The following is a 22,059-nucleotide window of genomic DNA, read 5'->3' on the forward strand; positions in this document are numbered from 1 at the left end:
ATCAATTCAGTACTTAAATCCTTACGCACAAGAGCTGGGAGAGAAGTCACTTTCAGCTTCCAGGCCACCAGGACAGCCTGTGGTCATGTTCTCTGTTAAGATCTGCCTACGCCAAAGCCCCAAAGGCCACCTGAAAGGGTGACGTGGAGGGAAAAGCAGACAGCACACAGTCGGTCTGCCACTGGAGTGTAACCTCAGACTCCAAACGTGGCAAGCGGCACATCTGTAAAAGGGTATGATCCCATTTTTAAAAAAGCACTAGATACCATACACATTTAAATATTTGTGTGTGTGGAAGCACAGCAAAAAGTCTGGAGGGAAACACACACTTTAATAGTAGTGGAGGAAAGGAGGATTAGAAGAAAGATATTTTTATATATTTTTGAGTTGTGTGAACAGGCATTACTTTTATAATTAACAACCCCCAATAAAGAAACAGACTAGCGTTTTCATTTCACTCTGAAATGTATCAAAAGGATAATGCGGATTGGTGGGTGGAGAGACATGTGAGCAAGTACAGTATAACGTAGACTCTAGGTGGGGGGTATTTTGGTTTTCACTGCAAAACTCTCAACTTTGCTGTACGTTTGACATTTTTCATAATAAAATACTGGGAGGAAAAAACTCCAATAAAGACGGGAGGAAAAACAGACCAGCTCTGAGAAGGCAGTCATACTGCAGACCTTCTTGGGCATTTATTCCCACTCTGTCTCCGGCATCTCAACTGTAAAGTGAGGATCTGGGATACAGCCCCTTTTCCGTGCTTCCCTCCTCACTTATGGATGATTTCCTTGGGAGCACAGCAACATTACTGATTCCGAACCAGCATCCCCTTCTGATTGGTAAGTCAGCTGTGAGCCCAGGGGCAAGTCAGCTGTGAGCCCAGGGGCAAGTCAGAATTCCCTCGGTCCCAAACAGTTTTCTGCATGAGCTGCGCTCTGTCTGTCCTGTCAGGTCCAGGCTGGGATGGGGGCGGGAGCCAGGCAAGGGGACGAGACCTGGGGTTTGCTTCTTCAGCGGGACTGGACTGGACTCTCCGCTCTTTTCTCGCTAGGTATCACTAGGGGAAGGGGAAGGAGAAAGTGGCACAAGGGCGGTTCATCTTCTTATCAAGGACTCAGACTTGAGTACGTGGAGGCTCGACACTAGACTTTTCTTACGAACAGTCGATCGCCACCACACAACCCATTACAGGACATCTTCATGCACAGTGCTTAGCAGCCAGCCTGGGTCTGCAGCACGGATGGGAAGAACTAAACCACACAGCTGCCTGCCAGGCTGGCACAAGTGGGGAGCACATTTCACCAGCACCCAGAGCCCTGGCTGCAAAAGGCTGCCTGAGGGGTCCTGGGATGAAGAGGAGCCAGGGCTGGGGCCCTGAGAGCGTGCGGCAGCAGGGAGTGCTCACACCCAGCGCAGTGCCCGGGGAGCAACATCTCCCCACAGCGGAAGGCAGGAGCCCAAATCCAGCCACAGGCCTGAGTGGGCTGGGTAAAACTTCCCGTCCCAATCCCTGGGCTCTAGGAATCAGCAGCCCCCAGCTGTCCCTGGGCGCCTAGCAGGCGAGGGGAAATGGCTGAAGCTGAAGCCTGGCTATCACCCAGATCCTACGAGACTTCCGCACTCTTGTGATGGGAGCCTGCTGTCTGCTGTCGGAGGACCTTGCAGTCTGAAGCTGGGGACCCCGAGCCTGGCACAAGTTAAGGCCACTCTGCAGATGGACCCAAACGCCCCCGGGCACCTGAGGTCCCTAGAGGAGGGGGGCTCAACCGATGCTGGCTGAGGAGAACACAGAACCAAGCTGTGCTTTCTTCCCTTTTCTTACTGCCCCTCAAGCACCCACAGCCGCCAGCTTCCCGACATCGTGTGCAAAGCCAATGGCCCTGCCCAGGGGGGAGTGTGGACGTGTGGCTGGCCTGAGGGATCGTGCTGACGGTGCCAATGCCTGGCCCTCTAGCCAGCCCAGAGTGGCAGGCGACGCTCTCTGTGACTGCGCTGCGGTGGGAGGTGATGGCACACTTCTGCCCCCTTCCTGACAGCTGCTGTTTATCTGAGAAAAGTGATCGAGGAGGAGGAGAAAAAGGAGCCCTCACTTCTTTGGGGGCAGCTGTATGCCACACATGTCGCACACACATCTCAGTGAGTCCTAAAGACCCTGGGGGGATGTCTGCGCTTCAGCTCAGGCAGCTGGTAAGTGGCCATGACTCCCACACCAAGCTCCTTCCACTTGGCCACCCTGCCTCCTTTCCTTAAATGACCAGGCAGTAGAGTCTCTTCCTTGCGGCTGGAAACCACCACCATCTCACAGACAGCTTCAGATCTTTCTCTTTGTGAACGTGGTGGAGGAACCTGGGTGCTCGGCATGAACAGGCCAGGCTGAGGGAGCTGTACCGCTGCCCTGCAGAGAGCACAGGCTCGACGTCCCCCGAGGGGACCCGCAGAGCTGCCGGCAGCATGGAGGGAAGGCTGGCGTGGTGCAGCTGAGCGGTGCCGTACAGAACCCACTTCCCCTGCTGCCTGATGGCAGTCACAGTCTTAGGAGGAAGGAAAGTGGGAGCCAGAGGGAGAATCCCCAGCAAATGACTCAGAAACAAAGGCTCCACCGCCGGCCTCATTTCCAGCCTAGGTGTGGAAGAGCCCAGGCTTGTAGACCCTTCGGCATGCGCAGAGCTGCTGGCCCAGCCTCCTGGGGGACAGGAAGGGGCAGTGCCACCACTGCCAGGCGTCGCCAGCTCCCTTCTTGGGAAATCTCCAGGCAAAGGGGAGACTTCGAGTAGAGAGTTCCCCTACCACCAGTGGCGTCTCCACCGCAACCCACAGACTGTGAGGCACGACCCAATTGTTCTGGATCCAATTGTTCTGACGAGATGGGCTGCGATCACGACAAGCAGAGCGGGGAGCCCTCAGGCCCGCAGGGCTTCCTGTTTACAGAGGCTGCCTCTGACCCCATTCGGTCCCCTCTCCTCCGGTCTCCCTCCCACCCACTCCTCATTCACCCAGCGGCCTGCCGGGAGTCCTCCTCCCTTTCCTCCTGCAGGAAGAGCACCCAGACAGACAGACACCTCCAGACACCTTGCAGTCAGACTCAGCTGCTGCTAGGCATTGAACAATAGCTCCTGGCAGTGCCCCACTGGGCTGGGCACACTCCCCGGCCAGAACCTGGCTCCCCAAGGCCCAAGAAAAGGCACTGCCACCCCAACCACAGGATCCCTGAGAGCAGAGACATGGGCTACACGAGCACTATTTACACAGGTCTGCTGGCTGGGGCTAAACTAGCAGGAGGCATTCCTGCTTTGGGGGGAGCCAGATTCCCTTTCCTTTAAAGAAACCTTGTGTGACATTTATCATTTCAAGAGCCCTGGAGTTGGGGGCAATGACTTTCAGTAGAGAGGAGGGATGGATGGTCAGGACCTAAGAAGCAGGGCATGGGTCTGTGCCCCAGAAGAAAGCGAGGGGGAGAGGAACTTTTGAAGCTGCTTTGACAGCCATCAAGCTCTCTTAATACTGCTGGCAAACGGACCTGCCACACGCCAGACTCTCCCAGAGCCAAGGACCCCTGGTTGGTCCTGGAACCAGGGTCTCCTCAGCTTTCAATGGACAATCAGTCATCTGTCACGACCCCCCTCCACTCCAGTACTGTGACTCTCTTCTGTTCATAGCAGAATCAGGCCCCTCATCTCAAGGCTCATTTTGCTGGCTGACCAGTAGGATGGTCAAAAGCTGAGTGCATGTTCTTGAGAATGCAAGTTCCCCCAGTCTCAGAACCACAAACAGATATTGGAAAGGAAGAGAAATGACAAGGCCCAATCAAGCTGACCACAGTTACCTGCAGAAAGGGGTCCCGGTCCCCCCAACTCTCTCTCATCTTTGCGGGGTCCTGGGTTCAGAGCTGCCCACTGAAGAGAATGGAGGATAGACGATTCTGCGCTCTGTGGTGCCTTCCCTACCCCTCCCAATGGGTCACCAGGACTCACAAACCAGGTGCCTGCCGAGAAGCACCAGTTACTGGCCTTCACATTTCTCTTGAGCACAGGGTAAACCAGTTAAACTAGTCATGCCTTTCCAAAACTGGCTTTTTTTTTCTTTAAATCTGGCAGGCAGCTACTGGAGGCCTTCCAACCCATGGCTCAGGCCAACCCTCATAATAAGAAAAATACTACTTTCTATCTGTCTCATTTAGGAGGTTTCTACTCCCCCCCACTTTGGTGGTTAACTAAATTTCATCTTATATAACCGCTATAAATTTCCTAAAAATTTCCCCAATTGGTGCCAGCAGCTACAGGAAGGGTATGTGTGTGTGTGTGTGTGTGTGTGTGTGTGTGTGTATGTGTGTAGATGGGAGTGACCAGGAATTCCAGTGAATCTTCACAAGAATATAGCGCTTCTTAATCCACTAAGAAAGTCTCAGATTCTCCCCTTTCCAGAAAGATTCTGGGAGTTCTACACCTCACAAATGCTTTAAGTCTCTTCACTTTTTTTTTTTTTTTTTTTTTTTTTTTTTGTGGTATGCGGGCCTCTCACTGTTGTGGCCTCTCCCGTTGCGGAGCACAGGCTCCAGGCGCGCAGGCTCAGAGGCCATGGCTCACGGGCCCAGCCGCTCTGCGGCATGTGGGATCTTCCCGGACCGGGGCACGAACCCGTATCCCCTGCATCAGCAGGCGGACCCTCAACCACTGCGCCACCAGGGAAGCCCCAACTTTTTTCTTTTTTGGTAGAAGAGATAAAGTGAAGCTGGGGAGGTCAGGATGATAAGAAATCACTGGTAAAATATGTTACTGGCAAAACCAAAATAAATACCTAGAGGTCCGACCTGGGACTTTGGCCTAAGGCCCCGAAAGACCTGTGCCTTATCTGAACTAAACCAGGCCCTAGACCAGCCCGGAGACTCACACTCCATATACAAACCCCAAGTGACAAATGCCTTTCTCTTATCTGGAAGGGTTAGGTGTCTTTAGAAAAGACAAAGACTGAATGTGAGGAATCCAGCCATGATGGAGGGGCCAGGCCACTGTTTCTGAAGCACTTTCCTCACCTTAAGACAAATTCCACTGATGGGACCAGGAACAACATGCCTTTCTTTGCCTCAGGTGGTAAAGGACTGGCTTTTGCAAAAGAGATCTTCCAGTTTAAAGCTTCTAATTTACACTCACACTCACACACTCTCTCACACACAAACACACACCCCACTCCCCCAAAGAGGTAGCTTTTCAATGAGAGGAAGGAAAAAGTGGGAAGAGACCAAGAATAGCCACGGTTATGCCTCAGACTGGTTGGCCAACCTCTGCTTCCTCTAAGGGGACTCCGACTCTGAGTGTAGCTTCTGCAGGCGACCTGTGCTCGGGCTGGGCTGTCAGGACTGCTCTCCAAGGCTGCCTCTCTTTGGAGGCAAAGAGGAAAGGCAAGGACACCTATGGCAGCGCTGGCACGTACGTGCTCACGTACGTGCTTCCACGTACGTGGAAGAGGCGCTGCAGGTATCCTGGGCAGTTCTCCGGGAGAGAAGCCCATGCCCTCACCTCCCCCACTGTCCAAGCCGGGCACGTGGGTCCTCCTTACAGAGTGGCCCCAAGAGCGCTCTGCCCTCCACAGCTGCCCTGCAAAGTTCTCCCTTATGACGCCAAGAGCCCAGGCCTGTCGGGTGAGCCCACTCTGAGGCTGCTTTGTGTTCTCATGACAGCAAGGCAGTGTCCACAGAGAACTCTGCCCAGTGCCCCACGGGACAAAAAGCAGCCTTCACGGGGGTGCTGCGCACGTGGGAAATAAGTGAACACGGTTTCTGAGGTCACACGGCGGGGGAGGGCTGTCAGCCGCCGGAGAAGGCTCCTCTCCCTCCCTGGTCCCAGGCAGAGACAAGGAACGAAGTGGAGCTGAGCATCCTCGACGCGCCTGACGGGGAGCCCAGAGCTCGAGGGACGAGACTCAGAGACTCAGCATCAGTCAGTCCCCAGGGACGGGAGAGGCTGTCCCCTGGGGAGAACGGGGGCTCCCTGGACAACCAGGGAGGAGAGGAGAGGGAAGGACACCTGGGCTCAGAGATGGCAAAGGTCACCAGACCATGTGTATCTGAGACAAAGGGTAACCGGCCAGCTGGCCCACGTCCAGAATCTGTTGGCGGTGCAAGACAAGAGATCAGAGAATAGCAGGACGTGTCTTCAGGAGAATCAAGTGGATCAGATTCGTCAGATTAATTTCGCAGGAACAATCTGGAATTATCTGGCCTACACAGGTGGGTCTAAGGAGGCAGGAGCCCAAGGAAGGTCTGTAAGGAGAGTCGACCTGGGAAACTTCCATGGACAGGATGGGGGTCAGGTGATGCGGGCCCACCTCCTGCCCGGTCCTGGGGCCCTGAGAAATCTCAGCGCTGTTTTCCTAAGCGTCGCCGTGACCCTAACCTACGAGGCAGGCCGGGGTTGGGGTCAGGTCGGGCACACCCCTCTCAGATCCAGTGCCCATTCTCGTAGAAGACACAGTTCTCTGAGGAACATGGTTTGAAGACCAAACTAAGCACGTAAGGATGGAAGGCCCAAGAGTCACTGGCAGCACAGGGTGCAAGGAACTCAAGAGCAGTCAGTCGGTCCACTTCAGAAAAGGATGAAAAGAAACCCAGGGACGGCCTTGCATATCTCGGGGCAGCTGTAACTTCCTGAGCACTGACCACGTGTCAGGCTCCGGACTGAAAGCTTTTATGTGTAATATCTCACTTTATTCTGACAAAAATCCGATGAACCCTGTACTGAAATCCCCATTTTAGGGACCAGAATACCAAGGCTCTACAAACTGAGCACTTGTTCAAGACCACAGAGCCAGTAAGTAAGTGGCCAAGGCAGGCTCTGAACCCAGAACAGTTGGGCTCCAAGCCTTCCCCAAAGTAAACCAGGCAGGTGCTGACCCTCGTTTTGTCCACAGGGGTGCTGTGGCAGGGGGGTTTCACTGGGTCCCCCGTTGTGCTCACTGCTCAGTCCCATGGCTGCCTCCAAGGCAGGCAGCAGCACAGCCTCAGGGCAGCAATGAGGTGGCCAGTCAGCATTCTCAACCCCCAAAGGTGTCCACAAATCACACCTACTCTACTGTGGAGAGTCAGGCTGAAGCACTGTGTGCAAGGCACAGCCCAGACTCCCTTCCCCACAGAGGGCTGGTGCTCCCGCTGGGCCCTCTGTTGTCAACTATGTGACCAAGGCCTGTCTCCCGACCAGAGGTGCAAGGAACTAAGTGGGTGGAAGAAAGGGCAGGGCTAACTGGCCACCCAAGGGACTTCCAGACCCCGCCCCTGTGCCTTCCTCCCTGTTCCACTCCTCTTGCCGGAAGGCGGGGTGGACATGCTGCCCAGAGCCACGGAGGCTGGAAAGACCCTTGCTCAGAGCTCCCCCAACACCTCCCGCCCCAGCCAAGCTCTTACCGTTGTAGGAGAGGCGAGGTTTGCTCAGACACATTATAAAGTGCATTTCCATCTCATCGGAAGCCACAGACTTGGAGCAAATGGGGCACTTGAAACCTGAAAAAGAGGAAATAGAACGAAATGTTTTTTTCCAAACCAAATATATCCATCATAGATGTGGAAACTCTTAGGTGACTCTGGCCACTGTGGGGTCAGAGTCAAAATGGCGAATTACAGTCTAGATACATCCTACCGCTGACTTCTTCATTAAAGGCAGGCAACATTTTGTTTTCTGATTACAGCCTCCAATTCCCATTTTTTCACTGGGGCTCACCCTTGTCATGCCCCTTGCTGAAGTTTATCAGAAGTCACTGACAGCTGATTTGAGTTTTATTTTCTTTTAGACCCTTTCCCCTTTCCCAAGGGGGTCCAGTGGGCAATGGGGACAGGGAGGCATCGATCTAATCAAGGCAACCAAATAATCTGTCTTTGAATAATAAGAGTTTAATTTAACACCCTTCCGCCTCCCAGCCCTCAAACCACTTGGCTGGATCACCTGTGGAAGGAATCCCTATAGTCCTGGGCACCTCCATCCCTCATCCAGAGCACCTTTCCTCCCGTGGCTCAGGCAGCTGTCCTCCGAGAGTGTGCGAGCCACAGGGCGGCCCTCCAGAGCACTCCCAAATGCCACACATGCCTTGGCCATATGCCACCAAGAGTAACAGCTGTTTCACAATGATAGGCGAAAGACCCTGCTGTTTTATTCCCGAGGAAGTGTGCTTATACACCCAGGGAGTTTCATCAGAACTGTATCAGTATTGGAGACTTTGGTTAAGAATCTTCTGAGCTGAACTCCATTAAGTAAACCTAGTCCTTTGATCTATTTTTTAACAAATTATTTTTTGATCTATTTTTATAGATAAATACAGATCCACTATTTTCAATTTCCCCCATTTTACTTTTATTAAAATTGCTTTCAAATGGGGAATTCCCTGGCGGTCCAGTGGTTAGGACTGTGTGCTTTCAATGCCGAGGGCCTGGGTTTGACCCCTGCTCGGGGAACTAAGATCCCACAAGCCGCACGTCGCAGCCACAAAATAAAAAATAAAATAAAAATTACTTTAAAATGGATTACTTCTTTTCCATTCTATCAAAAAGACTGAAAAGTGATCTATTTATTTGTCCACATCGAATTTTAAACATCACAGCTGCTCCCTTTGGTGACCATAATCCCTACTTTCTCAGTCTGGAATTCCTAGGTCAAATACAGCACACCAAAATATTGTTGTGAAGATCAGACTCTTCTGTTAATTTGCGGTCAAAATGTCCCACGCATGGTTTCACTGGATGCGGGTAATATCTCTCAGCAATATTTACTATGAGGCGAGGATTCATGTTCACTGTTAGCAGCTCCAGGAACAGAGGAGGTCACGCCTTCACCAGTGTCCTTCCCGAGGGGAGTCGCTCATTCTGTATGGAAAGCCCTCCACCCTGGCAGCTGGTGGTGCTGAGACAGGAAGCAAGCTGGCTCCCACGTTCCCGGGTAGGGCACAAGCACTTTGCTTGAAGTCTTCTCCAAACCCTCCTCTCTTCAGTGACAATGCTCTGAGCTACAGGACCCGACAGAAAATCCACAGTCCGGTTCACTCCAGGCAATGTGGACCTCAGACTCCGTGGCACCGTTCCCATTCCTCCAACCCCTTTCCTCAAAGAGCGTTAGCATCTAAGTGTCTTGGCTAAAAATTCTTGGAAGTGCTACCATCCCAAGGACTCTGGCCAAGCTTTGAGAAAGGGCTGTATTTTCTGATCTCTGGATGCTTATGAATCCATTAATGACAAAACCAGAAGACGGAAAAGAAACGTGATGAGGGAGGGTCCATCCCCAGTTTCCTGGCACAGGTGAGTAATGAACTCGAGTCTGGTAGGAGGAGGATGCTCTTCACATCTAACCTAAGTCCCTCTGGACCCTTGAATCTACCCTCATGCCTGTGCCCTGCAAATAAACCAATACTTAAATAACATTCCATAGAATGACCAGCCATTGGGAGATTTGTTCACCCTTTTTTCTGACTCAAAAGACCAAGGTTGGGTCTTCCCTGGCGGTCCAGTGGTTAAGACTCCGTGCTTCCAATGCAAGGGGCACGGGTTCAATCCCTGGTCGGGGAACTGAGATCCCAACATGCTGCGTGGTGCGGCCAAAAAAATAAAAATAAAAAATTTATTAAAAAAATGTTTTAAAAAGACCAAGGTTTTGCAACACTTTGACTACAGGATGCTTCCACTTTAAACTTGCTAAGTTAGCAGGCTGTCTGCGGGCTGAGGGCTCAGGGCTGCGGGCAGGCCAGGGTGGACGTGCTGCTGACAGGTCCTCTAACACTATGTCCTGATGCAGCCACTGGGAGGTGGTAAAGTGATTTCTTACTAAAGAAGAGCCCTTCACCTCGTACATTACTCCCTTTTCTGGTAACTCAGAACAGATTCGTTGCTGTTGCTACAATAGCGCCATTCGAACCCTCGCATCCCAACGTGATTCCTTGAGTACAGGAGAGGGGCTGAGTCACAGCTACGGTGCTGGGAAGAAGGCCGCCCCACAAGAAGGTCTAGGAAGGAATGTCACCTGACGTTTATGTCCTAGGAAAAAACGAGTTGAGACTCACAGGTTCAGACCAATCCTCTCACTGTACAGATAAAGAAAGAGACCCCAGGGAGGCCATCAGTTAAACAATTTAGGGGTGGAGCTGAGACCAGAATCAAGATTTCTTAGCTCCCAATCCAAAGTCCTTGCCATTAGAGAAGAAAAAGCTGACCGCAGGTGTGATATTGTGATTTATAGTCCTAAGTATATATTTGGTCTTTGTCCCATTTCTGGCATAGAGCTCCTAAAACCCTTGGAATTCCCTAAGGCTGATTATATTTGGTTTTCTGTCATCACTTCCTGAAATAGCTCCAGAGCCAAAGGTGAAAGGATGAAAAGGAGTGTCTTGTTATTCATAACCAGCCCCTTTCAACCACACCAGAGTTTATGTTAATGAGGTGACTTCTGGAAAGCCCTAGTTAACCTAAGGATGGGGGCTGGTTGCCAAGGGAACCAACCATGTGATTAGAGGACTGGAACTTTCAGTCCCACCCTCGACCTGGAGGTTGGATCGATCACCAATGGCCAATGATTTAATCAATCATGCCTATGTCATGAAGCCCCCATAAAACTCCAAAAGGGTCTGGAGGGCTCCCGGGCTGGTGCACACATGGAGATTTGAGGAGAGCAGTGTGCCTAGAGACAGTGTTGGCCCTGTGCCCTTTCCCCACACCTTGCCCTGTGCTTCTCTCCCCTTGGGCTGTTCCTGAGTTACATCCTTTTATAATAAACCATTGATCTGGTAAGTAAAATGTTTCTCTGAGTTCTGGGAGCCACTCTAGCATATTAAACAAATGTGGGGGGGGGGCGGGCATGGGAACCTCCAATCAATAGCCAGTTGGGCAGAAGCAGAGGTGACAACCTGGGCTTGTGATTGGCATCTGAATTGGGGGGCAGTCTTGTGGGACTGAGCCCTTGACCTGTGGGATCTGATGCTATCTCCAGGTAGATGCTATCAGAATTAAGTTAATTGCTTGGTGGTGTTGGGAAACACATCTCGGAACAGGGTTTTAAAAAAGAGGTGGGGGGCTTCCCTGGTGGCGCAGTGGTTGAGAGTCCACCTGCCGATGCAGGGGACACAGGTTCGTGCCCCGGTCCGGGAGGATCCCACATGCTGCAGGGCGGCTGGGCCCGTGAGCCATGGCCGCTGAGCCTGCGCGTCCGGAGCCTGTGCTCCGCAATGGGAGAGGCCACAGCGGTGAGAGGCCCGTGTACCGCCAAAAAAAAAAAAAAAAAGAGGTGGGCTGGGAAATATTGTGTCTTGCAGGAAGCACCACTATAGTAGGGAGAGACCTATATTCTAATGAAAGCAGGGTCATTACCACTTGCATCACCTAACTCTGCGTGTGTGTGTGTGTGTGTGTGTGTGTGTGTGTGTGTGTGTGTGTGTAAGGCTCAAAAAAATAACTCAGGGTCTGTCATGAGTGGGAAAGACCAAAATAACCTGGCTTTTCCAGCCTCAAGACCTTGGCAAGTTATCTACTCTCCCTGGACCTCAGTTCTTCGTCTGAAAAATAGAGACATTTACCTCCCTTTTGAGGATCAAATGAGATAAGAAACCTGAAAGCACACTAAAAAGAAGCTAAACAAATGAACAGTGGTATCATCATCATCAAGCCAGGCAGTGCTTGACAAGGAGGAAGGAACAGGCTGGAGAAGGGATTTGGGGGGTGGGCTGAGAGATGGGGGTGATGGACCAGCAGGGCACATTGGCCACAAGTCATGCAAAAGTGTGCTGGGGGTGGCCAGCGGCCATCACTGCTGGTGGCATCTCTTCAGAGCACAGAACTTTGGAGCACTGTGTATGGCACTTTCTGTATAGCCGACGTGGCACTGTACATGCTGAGGTCCCCATCTAACCTCTACGGCACCCACTTGTGCACATGATGATAAATAACAGCTTGCATTTACGTTGCTATGGGCAGCCACTGGGCTTTACGTGTCTTCTCATTTGCCGGAATATAAGGTAGGTGCTAACGTTAACTCTATTTTGCAGAAGAGGACACCAAGGTAGGTCACTTGCCCAAGGTAACGCAGCCAGAGTGCCAGAGCTGGCACACAACCAGGAAGTCTTACCACCCAGTGTGCACCATGTCCCCCGGGCTGTGGGACAGGCTGACTGGTACAGGAGGATGACACACATGGCAAAAAGGATGTGAGGGCTTCCCTGGTGGCGCAGTGGTTAAGGACCCGCCTGACAATGCAGGGGACACAGGTTCGATCCCTGGTCAGGGAAGATCCCACATGCCGTGGAACAACTAAGCCCGTGCGCCACAACGACTGAGCCTGCGCTCTAGAGCCCGCGAGCCACAACTACTGAGCCCACGTGCCACAACTACCGAGCCTGCGCTCTAGAGCCCACGTGCCACAACTACTGAAGCCCCCACGCCTAGAGCTCGTGCTCCGCAACACGAGAAGTCACCGCAATGAGAAGCCTGTGCACCGCAACGAAGAGTAGCCCCCACTCACCGCAACTAGAGAAAGCCCACGCTCAGCAACGAAGACCCAACACCAATTTTTATAAATAAATTCAAAAAAAAAAAAAAGAATGTGAAATGCTACAAAGACACAAGGTATCACCAAATATTCACCTCAAACCTTCCACATCATCCCAGCAATTTCTCCTGAAGCACCCATGGTCCTGGATAATCTCATAAACTGTAACAAAACTGTTAATTTTTTCCTGGGAATTCTGTTAAAATGGAAGGACAGACAGAGCTCTGCTTTCCACTCGGGCCCTGAGCCTAAAGCATTGGTTCTAAGACACTGAGTTTGCAAATTACCTTTTAAATGGAAAATAAAGGGCAAAAGGTAAGAGGGACGGAAAAACAGGGAGAGCCTCGGAGCAGGGGGTGGGGGTGGGGAAACTAGTAGTGTCCCCACCTTCTTTCCCAAGAGGTCCTCCAATGATTGAAGCTCCCGAGAAAAGACAAGCCTGCACCTGGCGCAGGGCCTTAACCCTGTTCCCACCGGGCCAAAGGGAGGTAGTGTCAGGCAAGTGAACCAAGAGTGACCCAGGAGTGCACACAGGGTCATGGGCATCAAGCGTCTTCCTGGGTCAGGTTAATTGGGCCCCTCGGACTTCACCCAGGTGCTTCCATTTGACTGAGAGAGGAACCGAGGAAAGGTCGGGGGGCAAGCGGCTCAAGTTACGATTCTCTCAAGCCTCTACAGAATTTATCATGCAATACAAAGCAAGGTTTTTCTCACTTTCCAAAATGGCAACCTTCTCCTTTAAGACCTGATTCTCGGGCAGGCAGGACGTGTGCGCTACACGTTGCCCCAGTTCCCTCTCAGACCCTCCCTCCGATGCTGATGCGCTATTTTAGCCCTGCCCCAGTTCTGCCTGTCTCTGGGATCACCTAAAGGGAGAAGAATCGAAAGAAGCAACCAGGGTAAAGGAAGCCACGCTATCCAGGCAGGCCCTATGTCTGGGTGAGGGGCTGATGTAACGTCTCTCACCTAGGGGCGCAGGGAGTCCCACCCCCATACTCCATCCCTACCATGTAGTTCCTAGTTTCCAGCGTAGATTTTTCCCTCTCACATCTTTGCGGTGCTTTGAGACTTGACTAAATGAATTTTATTAAATGGGATTTATTACAAATAAAAGGTCAAGGGGTAATACTGGATGGCTTTCTTTTACAATTCTGTACTGAAATGTGTCCCCAAGAGCAGAGGCTGTATCACATTCTACACACACACACACACACACACTCCCTCTCTCTCTCTCTGTCTCTCTCTCTCTCTCTCCCTCTATCAAAGAAATAACTGGAAACCAATGCACAATTTATCAGTTGCTGATGTCTGGTTCAGTCTCTCCTGGAAAACATTCTGGACTAGGGATATGCCCACCAGTTCTGACTGTTGCTTCTTTCAACACCTCTCTTCTGGACTCAGCCTCTAGATTCCATTCTAGGGTCTGGGGCTCACCTGTTGCCCCAGAAGCCAATAAAATTCTCATAGGCAGGTATGAGGAGAGAGCCACACTGATACTTAAAATCAATTTAATACATTAGTGTCTGTGTATCTGTGTATGTATTTGACCTATCTGTTGTGTTGGTCAACTTTATGTGTCAACTTGACTGGGTCATGGGGTGTGTAGGTATTTGGTTAAACATTATATCTGGGTGTGTCTGTCAGGGTGTTTCTGGATGAGGTTCACATCTGAATCTGTGGACTGAGTAAAGCAGATTGCCCTCCCGAGTAATGGCATCATCCAGTCCGTGGAAGACCTGAAGAGAATAAAAAGGCAGAGGAAGGGAGATTTTGAGCTCTCTGCCTGTTTGTTTTGGGACATTGGTATTCTCCTGCCCTTGGACTGGACTGTACACCATAGGTTTTCTCCTGGTTCTCAGGCCTTTAGACTTGGGCTGAAACTAAAGCTGGTGGGCTTTCCTGGGTCTTCTGCTTGCATACAGCAGATCACAGGACTTCTTGCTACCATAATTGCATGAGTCAATTCCTTATAATACCAATAAATCTCTTTATCTATATCTCCTATTGGTTCTGTTTCTCTGGAGGACTTTAATACATTTGTTTATTAAGATGCCAAACATTAAAATTTAAAAGATTGACAACAACGATGTTGGTGAGGGTGTGGACTAACTGGAACTCTCATATTGTTGGACGGAGTGTAAAAAGACACAAGCACTTTGGAAGACAAAACACACACACCTAGCCTAACCCAAGAATTCCCATCTAAATATTACCTAAAAGAAAGGAAAACATATGTCTACAAATAGATATTTATCAGAATGTTCATCACAGCCTTATTCTTAACAAGAAAACCCAGGAACAACTCAATTGATCATTAACGGAATGGATAAATAAACTGTGGTATAATCATGGAATGCAATAGAACACTACTCAGCAATAAAAAGCATGAAGTGGGCTTCCCTGGTGGTGCAGTGGTTGGGGGTCCACCTGCCGATGCAGGGGACGCGGGTTCATGCCCCGGTCTGGGAAGATCCCACATGCCGTGGAGCGGCTGGGCCCGTGAGCCATGGCCGCTGAGCCTGCACGTCTGGAGCCTGTGCTCCGCAACGGGAGAGGCCACAACAGTGAGAGGCTTGCGAACCGCAAAAAAAAAAAAAAAAAAAAAAAAGCATGAACTACTGATACATGGAACATGGATGAATATTAAAAACATGCTGAGTGAAGGGCATGAAAGAGCACATATAATTGGAATTGTACAAAGTTCTAGAACAGGGAGAGCTAATCTATGGTGGAACAAATCAGACCAGTGGCTGTCTCTAGGGGGTAGCAGTTGGGGCAGAGATTGATTGAAAAAGGGTTCAGAGAACCTTTTGGCGGGATGAAAATGTTCTGTGTCATGAGGATGCATGCATTTGTCAAAATTCAGTGAATGTACGCTTAAGATTTGAGATTTCATTGCTTGTAAATTTTACCTCAACGAGAAAAAAAGTGTAAACAAATACTGAACTATAGTTAATGACAGACAGGCTGAATGAAGCATTTAGAGGGAGGTGTACTAATGTCTGCATTAGAACAAAATGCATCAAAAAGTAAGATGCATAAGTTAAACTTCTTTCCACTTTTCTGTATGTTTGAAATTTTCATAATAAAACACTGGAAAAGGTGTCATTTGATAATTTACTTTTTCCTTTCTGATTTTGGATGTGTTTTATTTCTTTTCTTGCCTAAACACTATGGCTAGGACTTGCAATACTATGTTAGATAAAAGTTTGTCTGGGTATAGGATTCTTGGGTTGCCTTCCTTTTTTCCTCAATGGTCTGTAGATAAAATTCTACCATCTTTCAGCTTCTTGGTGTTGCAAATAGAAAATCTGATGCCAGTGTGGTTCTTTTTCCTTTGTAAATAATATGTTCCTTTGGCCTGAAAGCTTGGAAGACTTTTCTTTGCATCCTAACAGTTAAGAAATTTTACTAGGATACACTTAGATGTATTTTAGTTATTTCCCCTAGTGTGGTAAGTCAGGAGTGCCGTTCACCAAATATTTCTAGCTTTCCTCCTTCCATCTATAGGGGAGGACCATATTTGCTTCCCTTTGAAGTTAAAAGTGGGGTTGTGATTTGCGTTGGCCAATGAAATAGGAGCAGAAGTGACCTGTGCACTTGCAAGCCAACTTTAAGTACTAGTTCATGATTTACCATGTTGAGACAAAGCCTCTATCACCTTTTGTTCCTGAATAACAACAATGAGCAGAGCCCCCTCTTCCCAGACCTATACTGGCTACTGCGTTATGGGGGAAAAATAAACTTGTTGAGTTAAACTACTGAGGTTATGGACTGTTTGCTATTACATTTTAACCTAGTTCTAGCCTGTCCTGACTGATACACCCTTCCTTTACCTTTTTCTCCTTTTAGCACTCCTATTACTGGTATGTCAAGTGTCTTGGTTCCATCTTCTGGGTCTCTTGCCTCCTCTTCCATAACTTCTCTGTCTTAGCATTTGCTCAGAAACTCAGCCTTTCTGACTCCTCTGAGCCCTACCCGCCCCTGCTTGCTGAAAGAGGTCAATGGTTGGCATCAGAATCAAACAGATGAGACATGCATTCTGGTCACACCTTCCCAGAATCCTCTCTGCCTGGATATCCATATTTCCCTCTTTTAAATATACATTCTCTTTGTATCAGCAACAATCCACATACTTGTCATTTTCAATGTCTATGCATTCTATAGTGATAATACATTGTGCTTAGCTATTTTCTTCTGTGGGTGTTTAGATTCCCAATTTTTGCCTACTATAAAGATTCTCTCAGTAGTGATCTCTATTCTCTACTCTAAGCATGGTAGATTCCACTCCCAACATATTTTTGCTGTTTCTGAATTGTAGGCTGACTGGTTTGGAAGAAAGAAAATTATATTAGGAGTCAGAAGAAACAGGCTCTCCCAATCACTAAGTCAGGTGGCCTTGTACAAGCTCCTCAGCAATATTTGCATAGTGTCCTGCCTACTGTCCAATATAGTTCTAAAACCCAAACAAAGGTGGATGTGTGAGTGTCTGTGCAGAGCAAAGCCATGTGAAATGTGATGTGGCCATTTTACTTGGCTGCATCCAGGGCAACTTGAATATACTGAGGTTTGCTGGTAAATCTGGCTATTTGAGGAAATTCACAAATTCTTCAGGCAAAGAACTGAAAAATGAGCTGACACTACACAATGTATTTTGTGGACTCTAAGATGCCATCAATTTTAACAGGCACCAGTATGACGCTCCGAGAGAGAGAAAAAAGCTGTCAATTAAAATTTGAACATGTGATTGTATGACACATCCTGATTTTAGAGTTAAATTGTGTTTAATTGTTAAACTATGACAGGGACATGCCTTAGAATCAATGAATATATGAAAAACACATATGTAAATATTATAAAAATATACAGACTGAATCCCAGTCACATACTCAATACATCTATCCTGTTCATTTACTACAAAGGAGAACAGGCTCAATGAGGTATCTACAGCGGGAACAAAGGGAAGAGCTGCAGGCTGTGCACATGGACGTGTGCCTGGTGACTTCAAACCCACCTGCTGCCACGGCAAGTCTGGGCTGCACTCCTGCCAGGTGGAGCCCAACACCAGCATTCCAGCCAAGAGAAGAATGGGCAAAGCGTTTGCCAGGAGCAGGAACTACAGCTACTAATTGGTCCTGTTCCCTTTGACCTTCTAACCCATTTCTTCCAGAGAGAGGCCCTGGAAGGACTGTTTAGGAGAGGGATTATGGGGAGGGGGACAAGTAGGGACACGATAGTCTGATGATCTGAGCCTGAGCAGGTACAAATACAAAAAAGATGAAAGTCTCAGTGTGAGAGCGATCAAGTGCCCAGCTACTGAACAGGAAACATGAATGTCAAATGATAGTCCCTTGTCACATAGCCTACCATGCTTGGGCAAGTTTAGGGGCATCCAATCATGACTCAAAAAGTGTGGGTGTGGTCTCCAGATGAACATCTGGCTTTTATTTTAGAGATGTCTTAATTAAAGGATAGTGTTAAAAGAGGAAGATGGTCTAGTATCCAAAGGGCAAGCCAGAATTTCTTCAAATGATTAAACATTAGGGATTACCTAGAAGTCAGGCAATAGGATAGACACGTCTGGCCAGGAAACGTCTAGTTACTTAGCTGGATGCCATGCTTTCCTCTCAATGGCTGTCCCTCCTTCATTCCAATCCCCAACACACCCATGCCCCCTGGATCCAACACCCACAGCCGCTGCTGGAGGGGGCTTTCTGGTGTTTGGGCAATGCCAGAGCACATCTTAGGAGTAGGCAGAATTTCCCAGCCTTTTCTTCACAAACTCAACAGCACTGAGTGGGGCCAAGGACCACCTTCCCTCAAAAAAGACAAAGGGAACGTAAACACCTGGGTTTTAGGCAAAGAAGGCAGTTATCTCCCTCAGCAGAAGTGGACTGCCTCCACGTTAACCACAGAAAAGGAGCCTCACTCCTCCCGATTCCAGAGAGGCATGCTGTCTGCGCAAGACACCAGTCATGCAGGTCTAGCCTCACTCACAATAGTTGCCCTCAGCAGACTTTCCCAGAGAAACAGGCCTATGCTGGGAACTGCCCTATTGTTGGCCTATATCTTTTCCAAGTCCTGGGGCCTTTTTTTTTGCTTTTTTAAAAAACATTTTAATTTTATTGAAATATAGTTGATTTACAATGCTGTGTTAGTTTCGGGTGTACAGCAAATGATTGTTATACATATACATATACATATATTCATTCTTTTTCAAATTCTTTTCTCGGGACTTCCCTGGTGGTGCAGTGGTTAAGAATCCGCCTGCCACTGCAGGGGACATGGGTTCGACCCCTGGGCCGGATGATCCCACATGCCACAGAGCAACTAAGCCCACGTGCCACAGCTACTGAGCCCGCGCGCCACAACTACTGAAGCCCGCGTGCCTAGAGCCCGTGCTCCACAACGAGAAGCCACTGCAATGAGAAGCTCACACACTGCAACAAAGAGCAGCCCCCGCTCGCCACAACTAGAGAAAGCCGTGCACAGCAACAAAGACCCAACGCAGCCAAAAAAAAAAAAAAAATTGGCTACATTAAGAATTAAAAAAAAAAAAAAGATTCTTTTCTCATATAGGTTATCACAGAATACCAGGTAGAGTTCCCTGTGCTATAAGTCGTGGGGTCTTTGTTGATATACTTAAATTTTCCAACCTTCAAGTAACTTTTTTATTTTATGGTGTGTGTGTGTTTGTGTGTGTTTGTAGGTGGAGGTGGAGGAGAAGAGGAGATTTAGGAAAGGGAAAAGGACAAAAAAGGAAAGTTTCACACATAATCCATACAGGACCAAGCGTTTATTTCTGGGTTCCTGAAGGCATTGTCCATCCCCATGCCCATATGCCTGATAGAGATTTTTCACTGACAAGAAGGAAAACACTTGAACACACTGTTAGATCATGTTCCGCCAGTATCTGACTCACCAGGTGAATGGACATGACACACATCTAAGTGACTGCTCATACTGAAAAATGCCATTTTCCTAGCGCTGCAGAACTTGCACCTGTTCACACCGACAGCCCTGGCCTTCGTGTCACCGGAGGTCTGCTAGAAGGCTCCACCACAGCTCCCAGTATAATCTCAGGATGCAGAACACGTGCTGCTGTATTCACTCCCTAAAAACTATCAGCTCTGGCTTGGGCCCTGGCACGCAGCAACACTGCAGGCTGAGCTTGGTTATGTTGTTTAGCAAAATGAACACTGGCTGGCTTCTTGCCTGGACCTAGACCTGGTCCCTTCTCAGCAGGGCACCCTCTGTTCATCTGCACCTCCAACACAGAAGGAGACGGAGGAAGGAACTCAGAGGACACGGTCCTGTCGGCCACAACTGTGCTTTGAAATGGCCCCTAAGGAGGCAGAAGCCAAGAGAATAGAATGGGGTTGTTCTGAGAGCTCAAGAGCAGTGGAGTGATCAGTCCTAGGAAAGAGAACTGTCAGGGTAAGAAAAGACCTTCATGCTTCAGCGTTTGCTTTTCTGTCATCCACAGCTTTGAGTACCACGGAGAAAGAGACGGGGAGGCCCTAGAGAGCTATGAGGTACTGACCAGTGAGTTTAAAAACTATTTCCTGTGGACCCTCCAGACACAAAGTATGGGCAAGAAGGGTCATCGAGTCTAAGCTCCCTGAAACAGTGAATGACTTCTATCAAGACACGGAAAGTGCGCTATTATACTGGACTGGTTCAGACTACTTGGGAGTCTGGGAGACAAAAATGGGAGCGGGGGATGCGGGGGAGCAAGGAGGGCAGAGGAAGAGATTCCAACGTGGTAGCAAGAACGTGGCACTGGGCTTCCCTGGTGGCGCAGTGGTTGAGAGTCCGCCTGCTAATGCAGGGGACGCGGGTTCGTGCCCCGGTCCGGGAAGATCCCACATGCCGTGGAGCGGCTGGGCCCATGAGCCATGGCTGCTGAGCCTGCGTGTCCGGAGCCTGTGCTCCACAACAGGAGAGGCCACAACAGTGAGAGGCCTGCGTACCGCAAAAAAAAAAAAAAAAAAAAAAAAAGAACGTGGCACTACCTCCTAAATCTTTACTCCTAATAGTTCCAAGGTTAAAAAAAGTCTGGGATCTCCTAATGATACATAGTCTGGCTGGCTGGCAAGCAAAATATTAGTAATATGCTGTTAACATGAAAACCAAGTATATGTCAGTAGACAAAATAGTAAGCCACTAAGCAGTCTCTGTACTGGACCTTACACATGTATGTTTATGGGGAATGGGAAGGCCATGCCAACTGGGAATTAAATTCTTTCTTCACTTTGCTATTTTGCCTTGATGACTATGTTTACATAGGTTTTGACATTCCGTTATTTCGTCAAGTCAGCACCTCGACTTCCCCAAATATTGGCATCAAGAACCTAAATAATGACAAGTATCACTAACTGAAATCTATGGAAGACAGGAGAACTAAAACACAAGCAGCCAAACAGAATGGAACGAGGTGGATAGAAGTCAGAAGTCTAGCATTCAAGGCATGAATTCTGGGGCCAAGGGGAATTGGTCTAACCTCTCTGATCTTACACTTTCTCATGTAAAACAGGAATAATTTTACCAACCTAGCCACTAAATGAGAACATATGTGTAAATAGCTATAGAAATGTCTGGTTAGCAGAATAATGGTCCCCCAAAGGTGCCCACATCCTAATCCCTGGAAGCTGCAAATGTTATCTTGTATGGTGAAAAGGGCTTTGCAGATGTGATAAATTATGGATTTTAAAATGGGAGACGATCCTGGATCACTGAGGTGGGCCCAGTGGAATCACAAGGCTCTTTATAAGGGAAAGGAGACAGCCAGGGAAGCAGATGTCAGAGAGAGATTTGAAAATGCTAGCCGCCGGCTTTGAAGACGGATGAAGGGGCCATGAGCCAAGGAAAGCCGGCGGCCTCTAGGAGCTGGAAAAGGCAAGGGAGTGGGTCCTCCTCTGGGACCTCCACAAGAAATGCAATCCTGGCAACACCTTGACCATTTCAGAATTTCACCTCCAAAAACCTAAGAGAATAAATTTGTGTTGTGATAATTTGTTACACCAGTAATAGGAAACCAATGGAAATATAATAGGAGATGTGGTTATTTTCCTAAAGGATCAACTTTTTTTTTTGTTGTTGGCTGCACTGGGTCTTCGTTGTGGTGCGTGGGCTTCTCATTGCAGTGGCTTCTCTTGTTGCGGGGCAGGGGCTCTTGGCATGCAGGCTTCAGTAGTTGTGGCACGTGGGCTCAATAGTTGTGGCTCGCAGGTTCAAGAGCGCAGGCTCAGTAGTTGTGGCAAACGGGCTTAGCTGCTCCGCGGCATGTGGGATCTTCCCGGACCAGGGCTCGAACCCGTGTCCCCTGCACTGGCAGGCGGATTCTTAACCACTGCACCTCCAGTGAAGCCCCAAGGATCAACTTTTTAAAGGCGGAAGTTACTGGGGTTCCCTGGCTCTACCGAAAATTACTGAAGCATGGCATCCTCTCTTGGTGCATCACTGAAAAGTGTACAGCTAGGTATGTGCCACACTCAAGTAGGATGAGCAACTAAGTGAGTCAGTCTGCCTGTTCACTCATTTTTATTCCAGT

At 49.0% G+C, this 22,059-nt stretch overlaps 1 protein-coding gene across 1 annotated transcript in view; it reads right to left on the reverse strand.

Moving 5' to 3' along the window:
- Positions 1 to 22,059, reverse strand: part of ZNRF1 (zinc and ring finger 1) — a 100,300-nt gene that overhangs the window by 6,758 nt on the left and 71,483 nt on the right. Inside the window, exon 2 of the mRNA XM_082608097.1 lies at positions 7,397 to 7,492. Within this exon, the coding sequence (XP_082464223.1) occupies positions 7,397 to 7,492 (96 nt within the window). The remainder of the gene's footprint in view (positions 1 to 7,396; positions 7,493 to 22,059) is intronic.

This window comes from Mesoplodon mirus (genome assembly GCF_964341445.2).
Source record: "Mesoplodon mirus genome assembly, chromosome: 19".
Lineage (NCBI taxonomy): Eukaryota > Metazoa > Chordata > Mammalia > Artiodactyla > Ziphiidae > Mesoplodon > Mesoplodon mirus.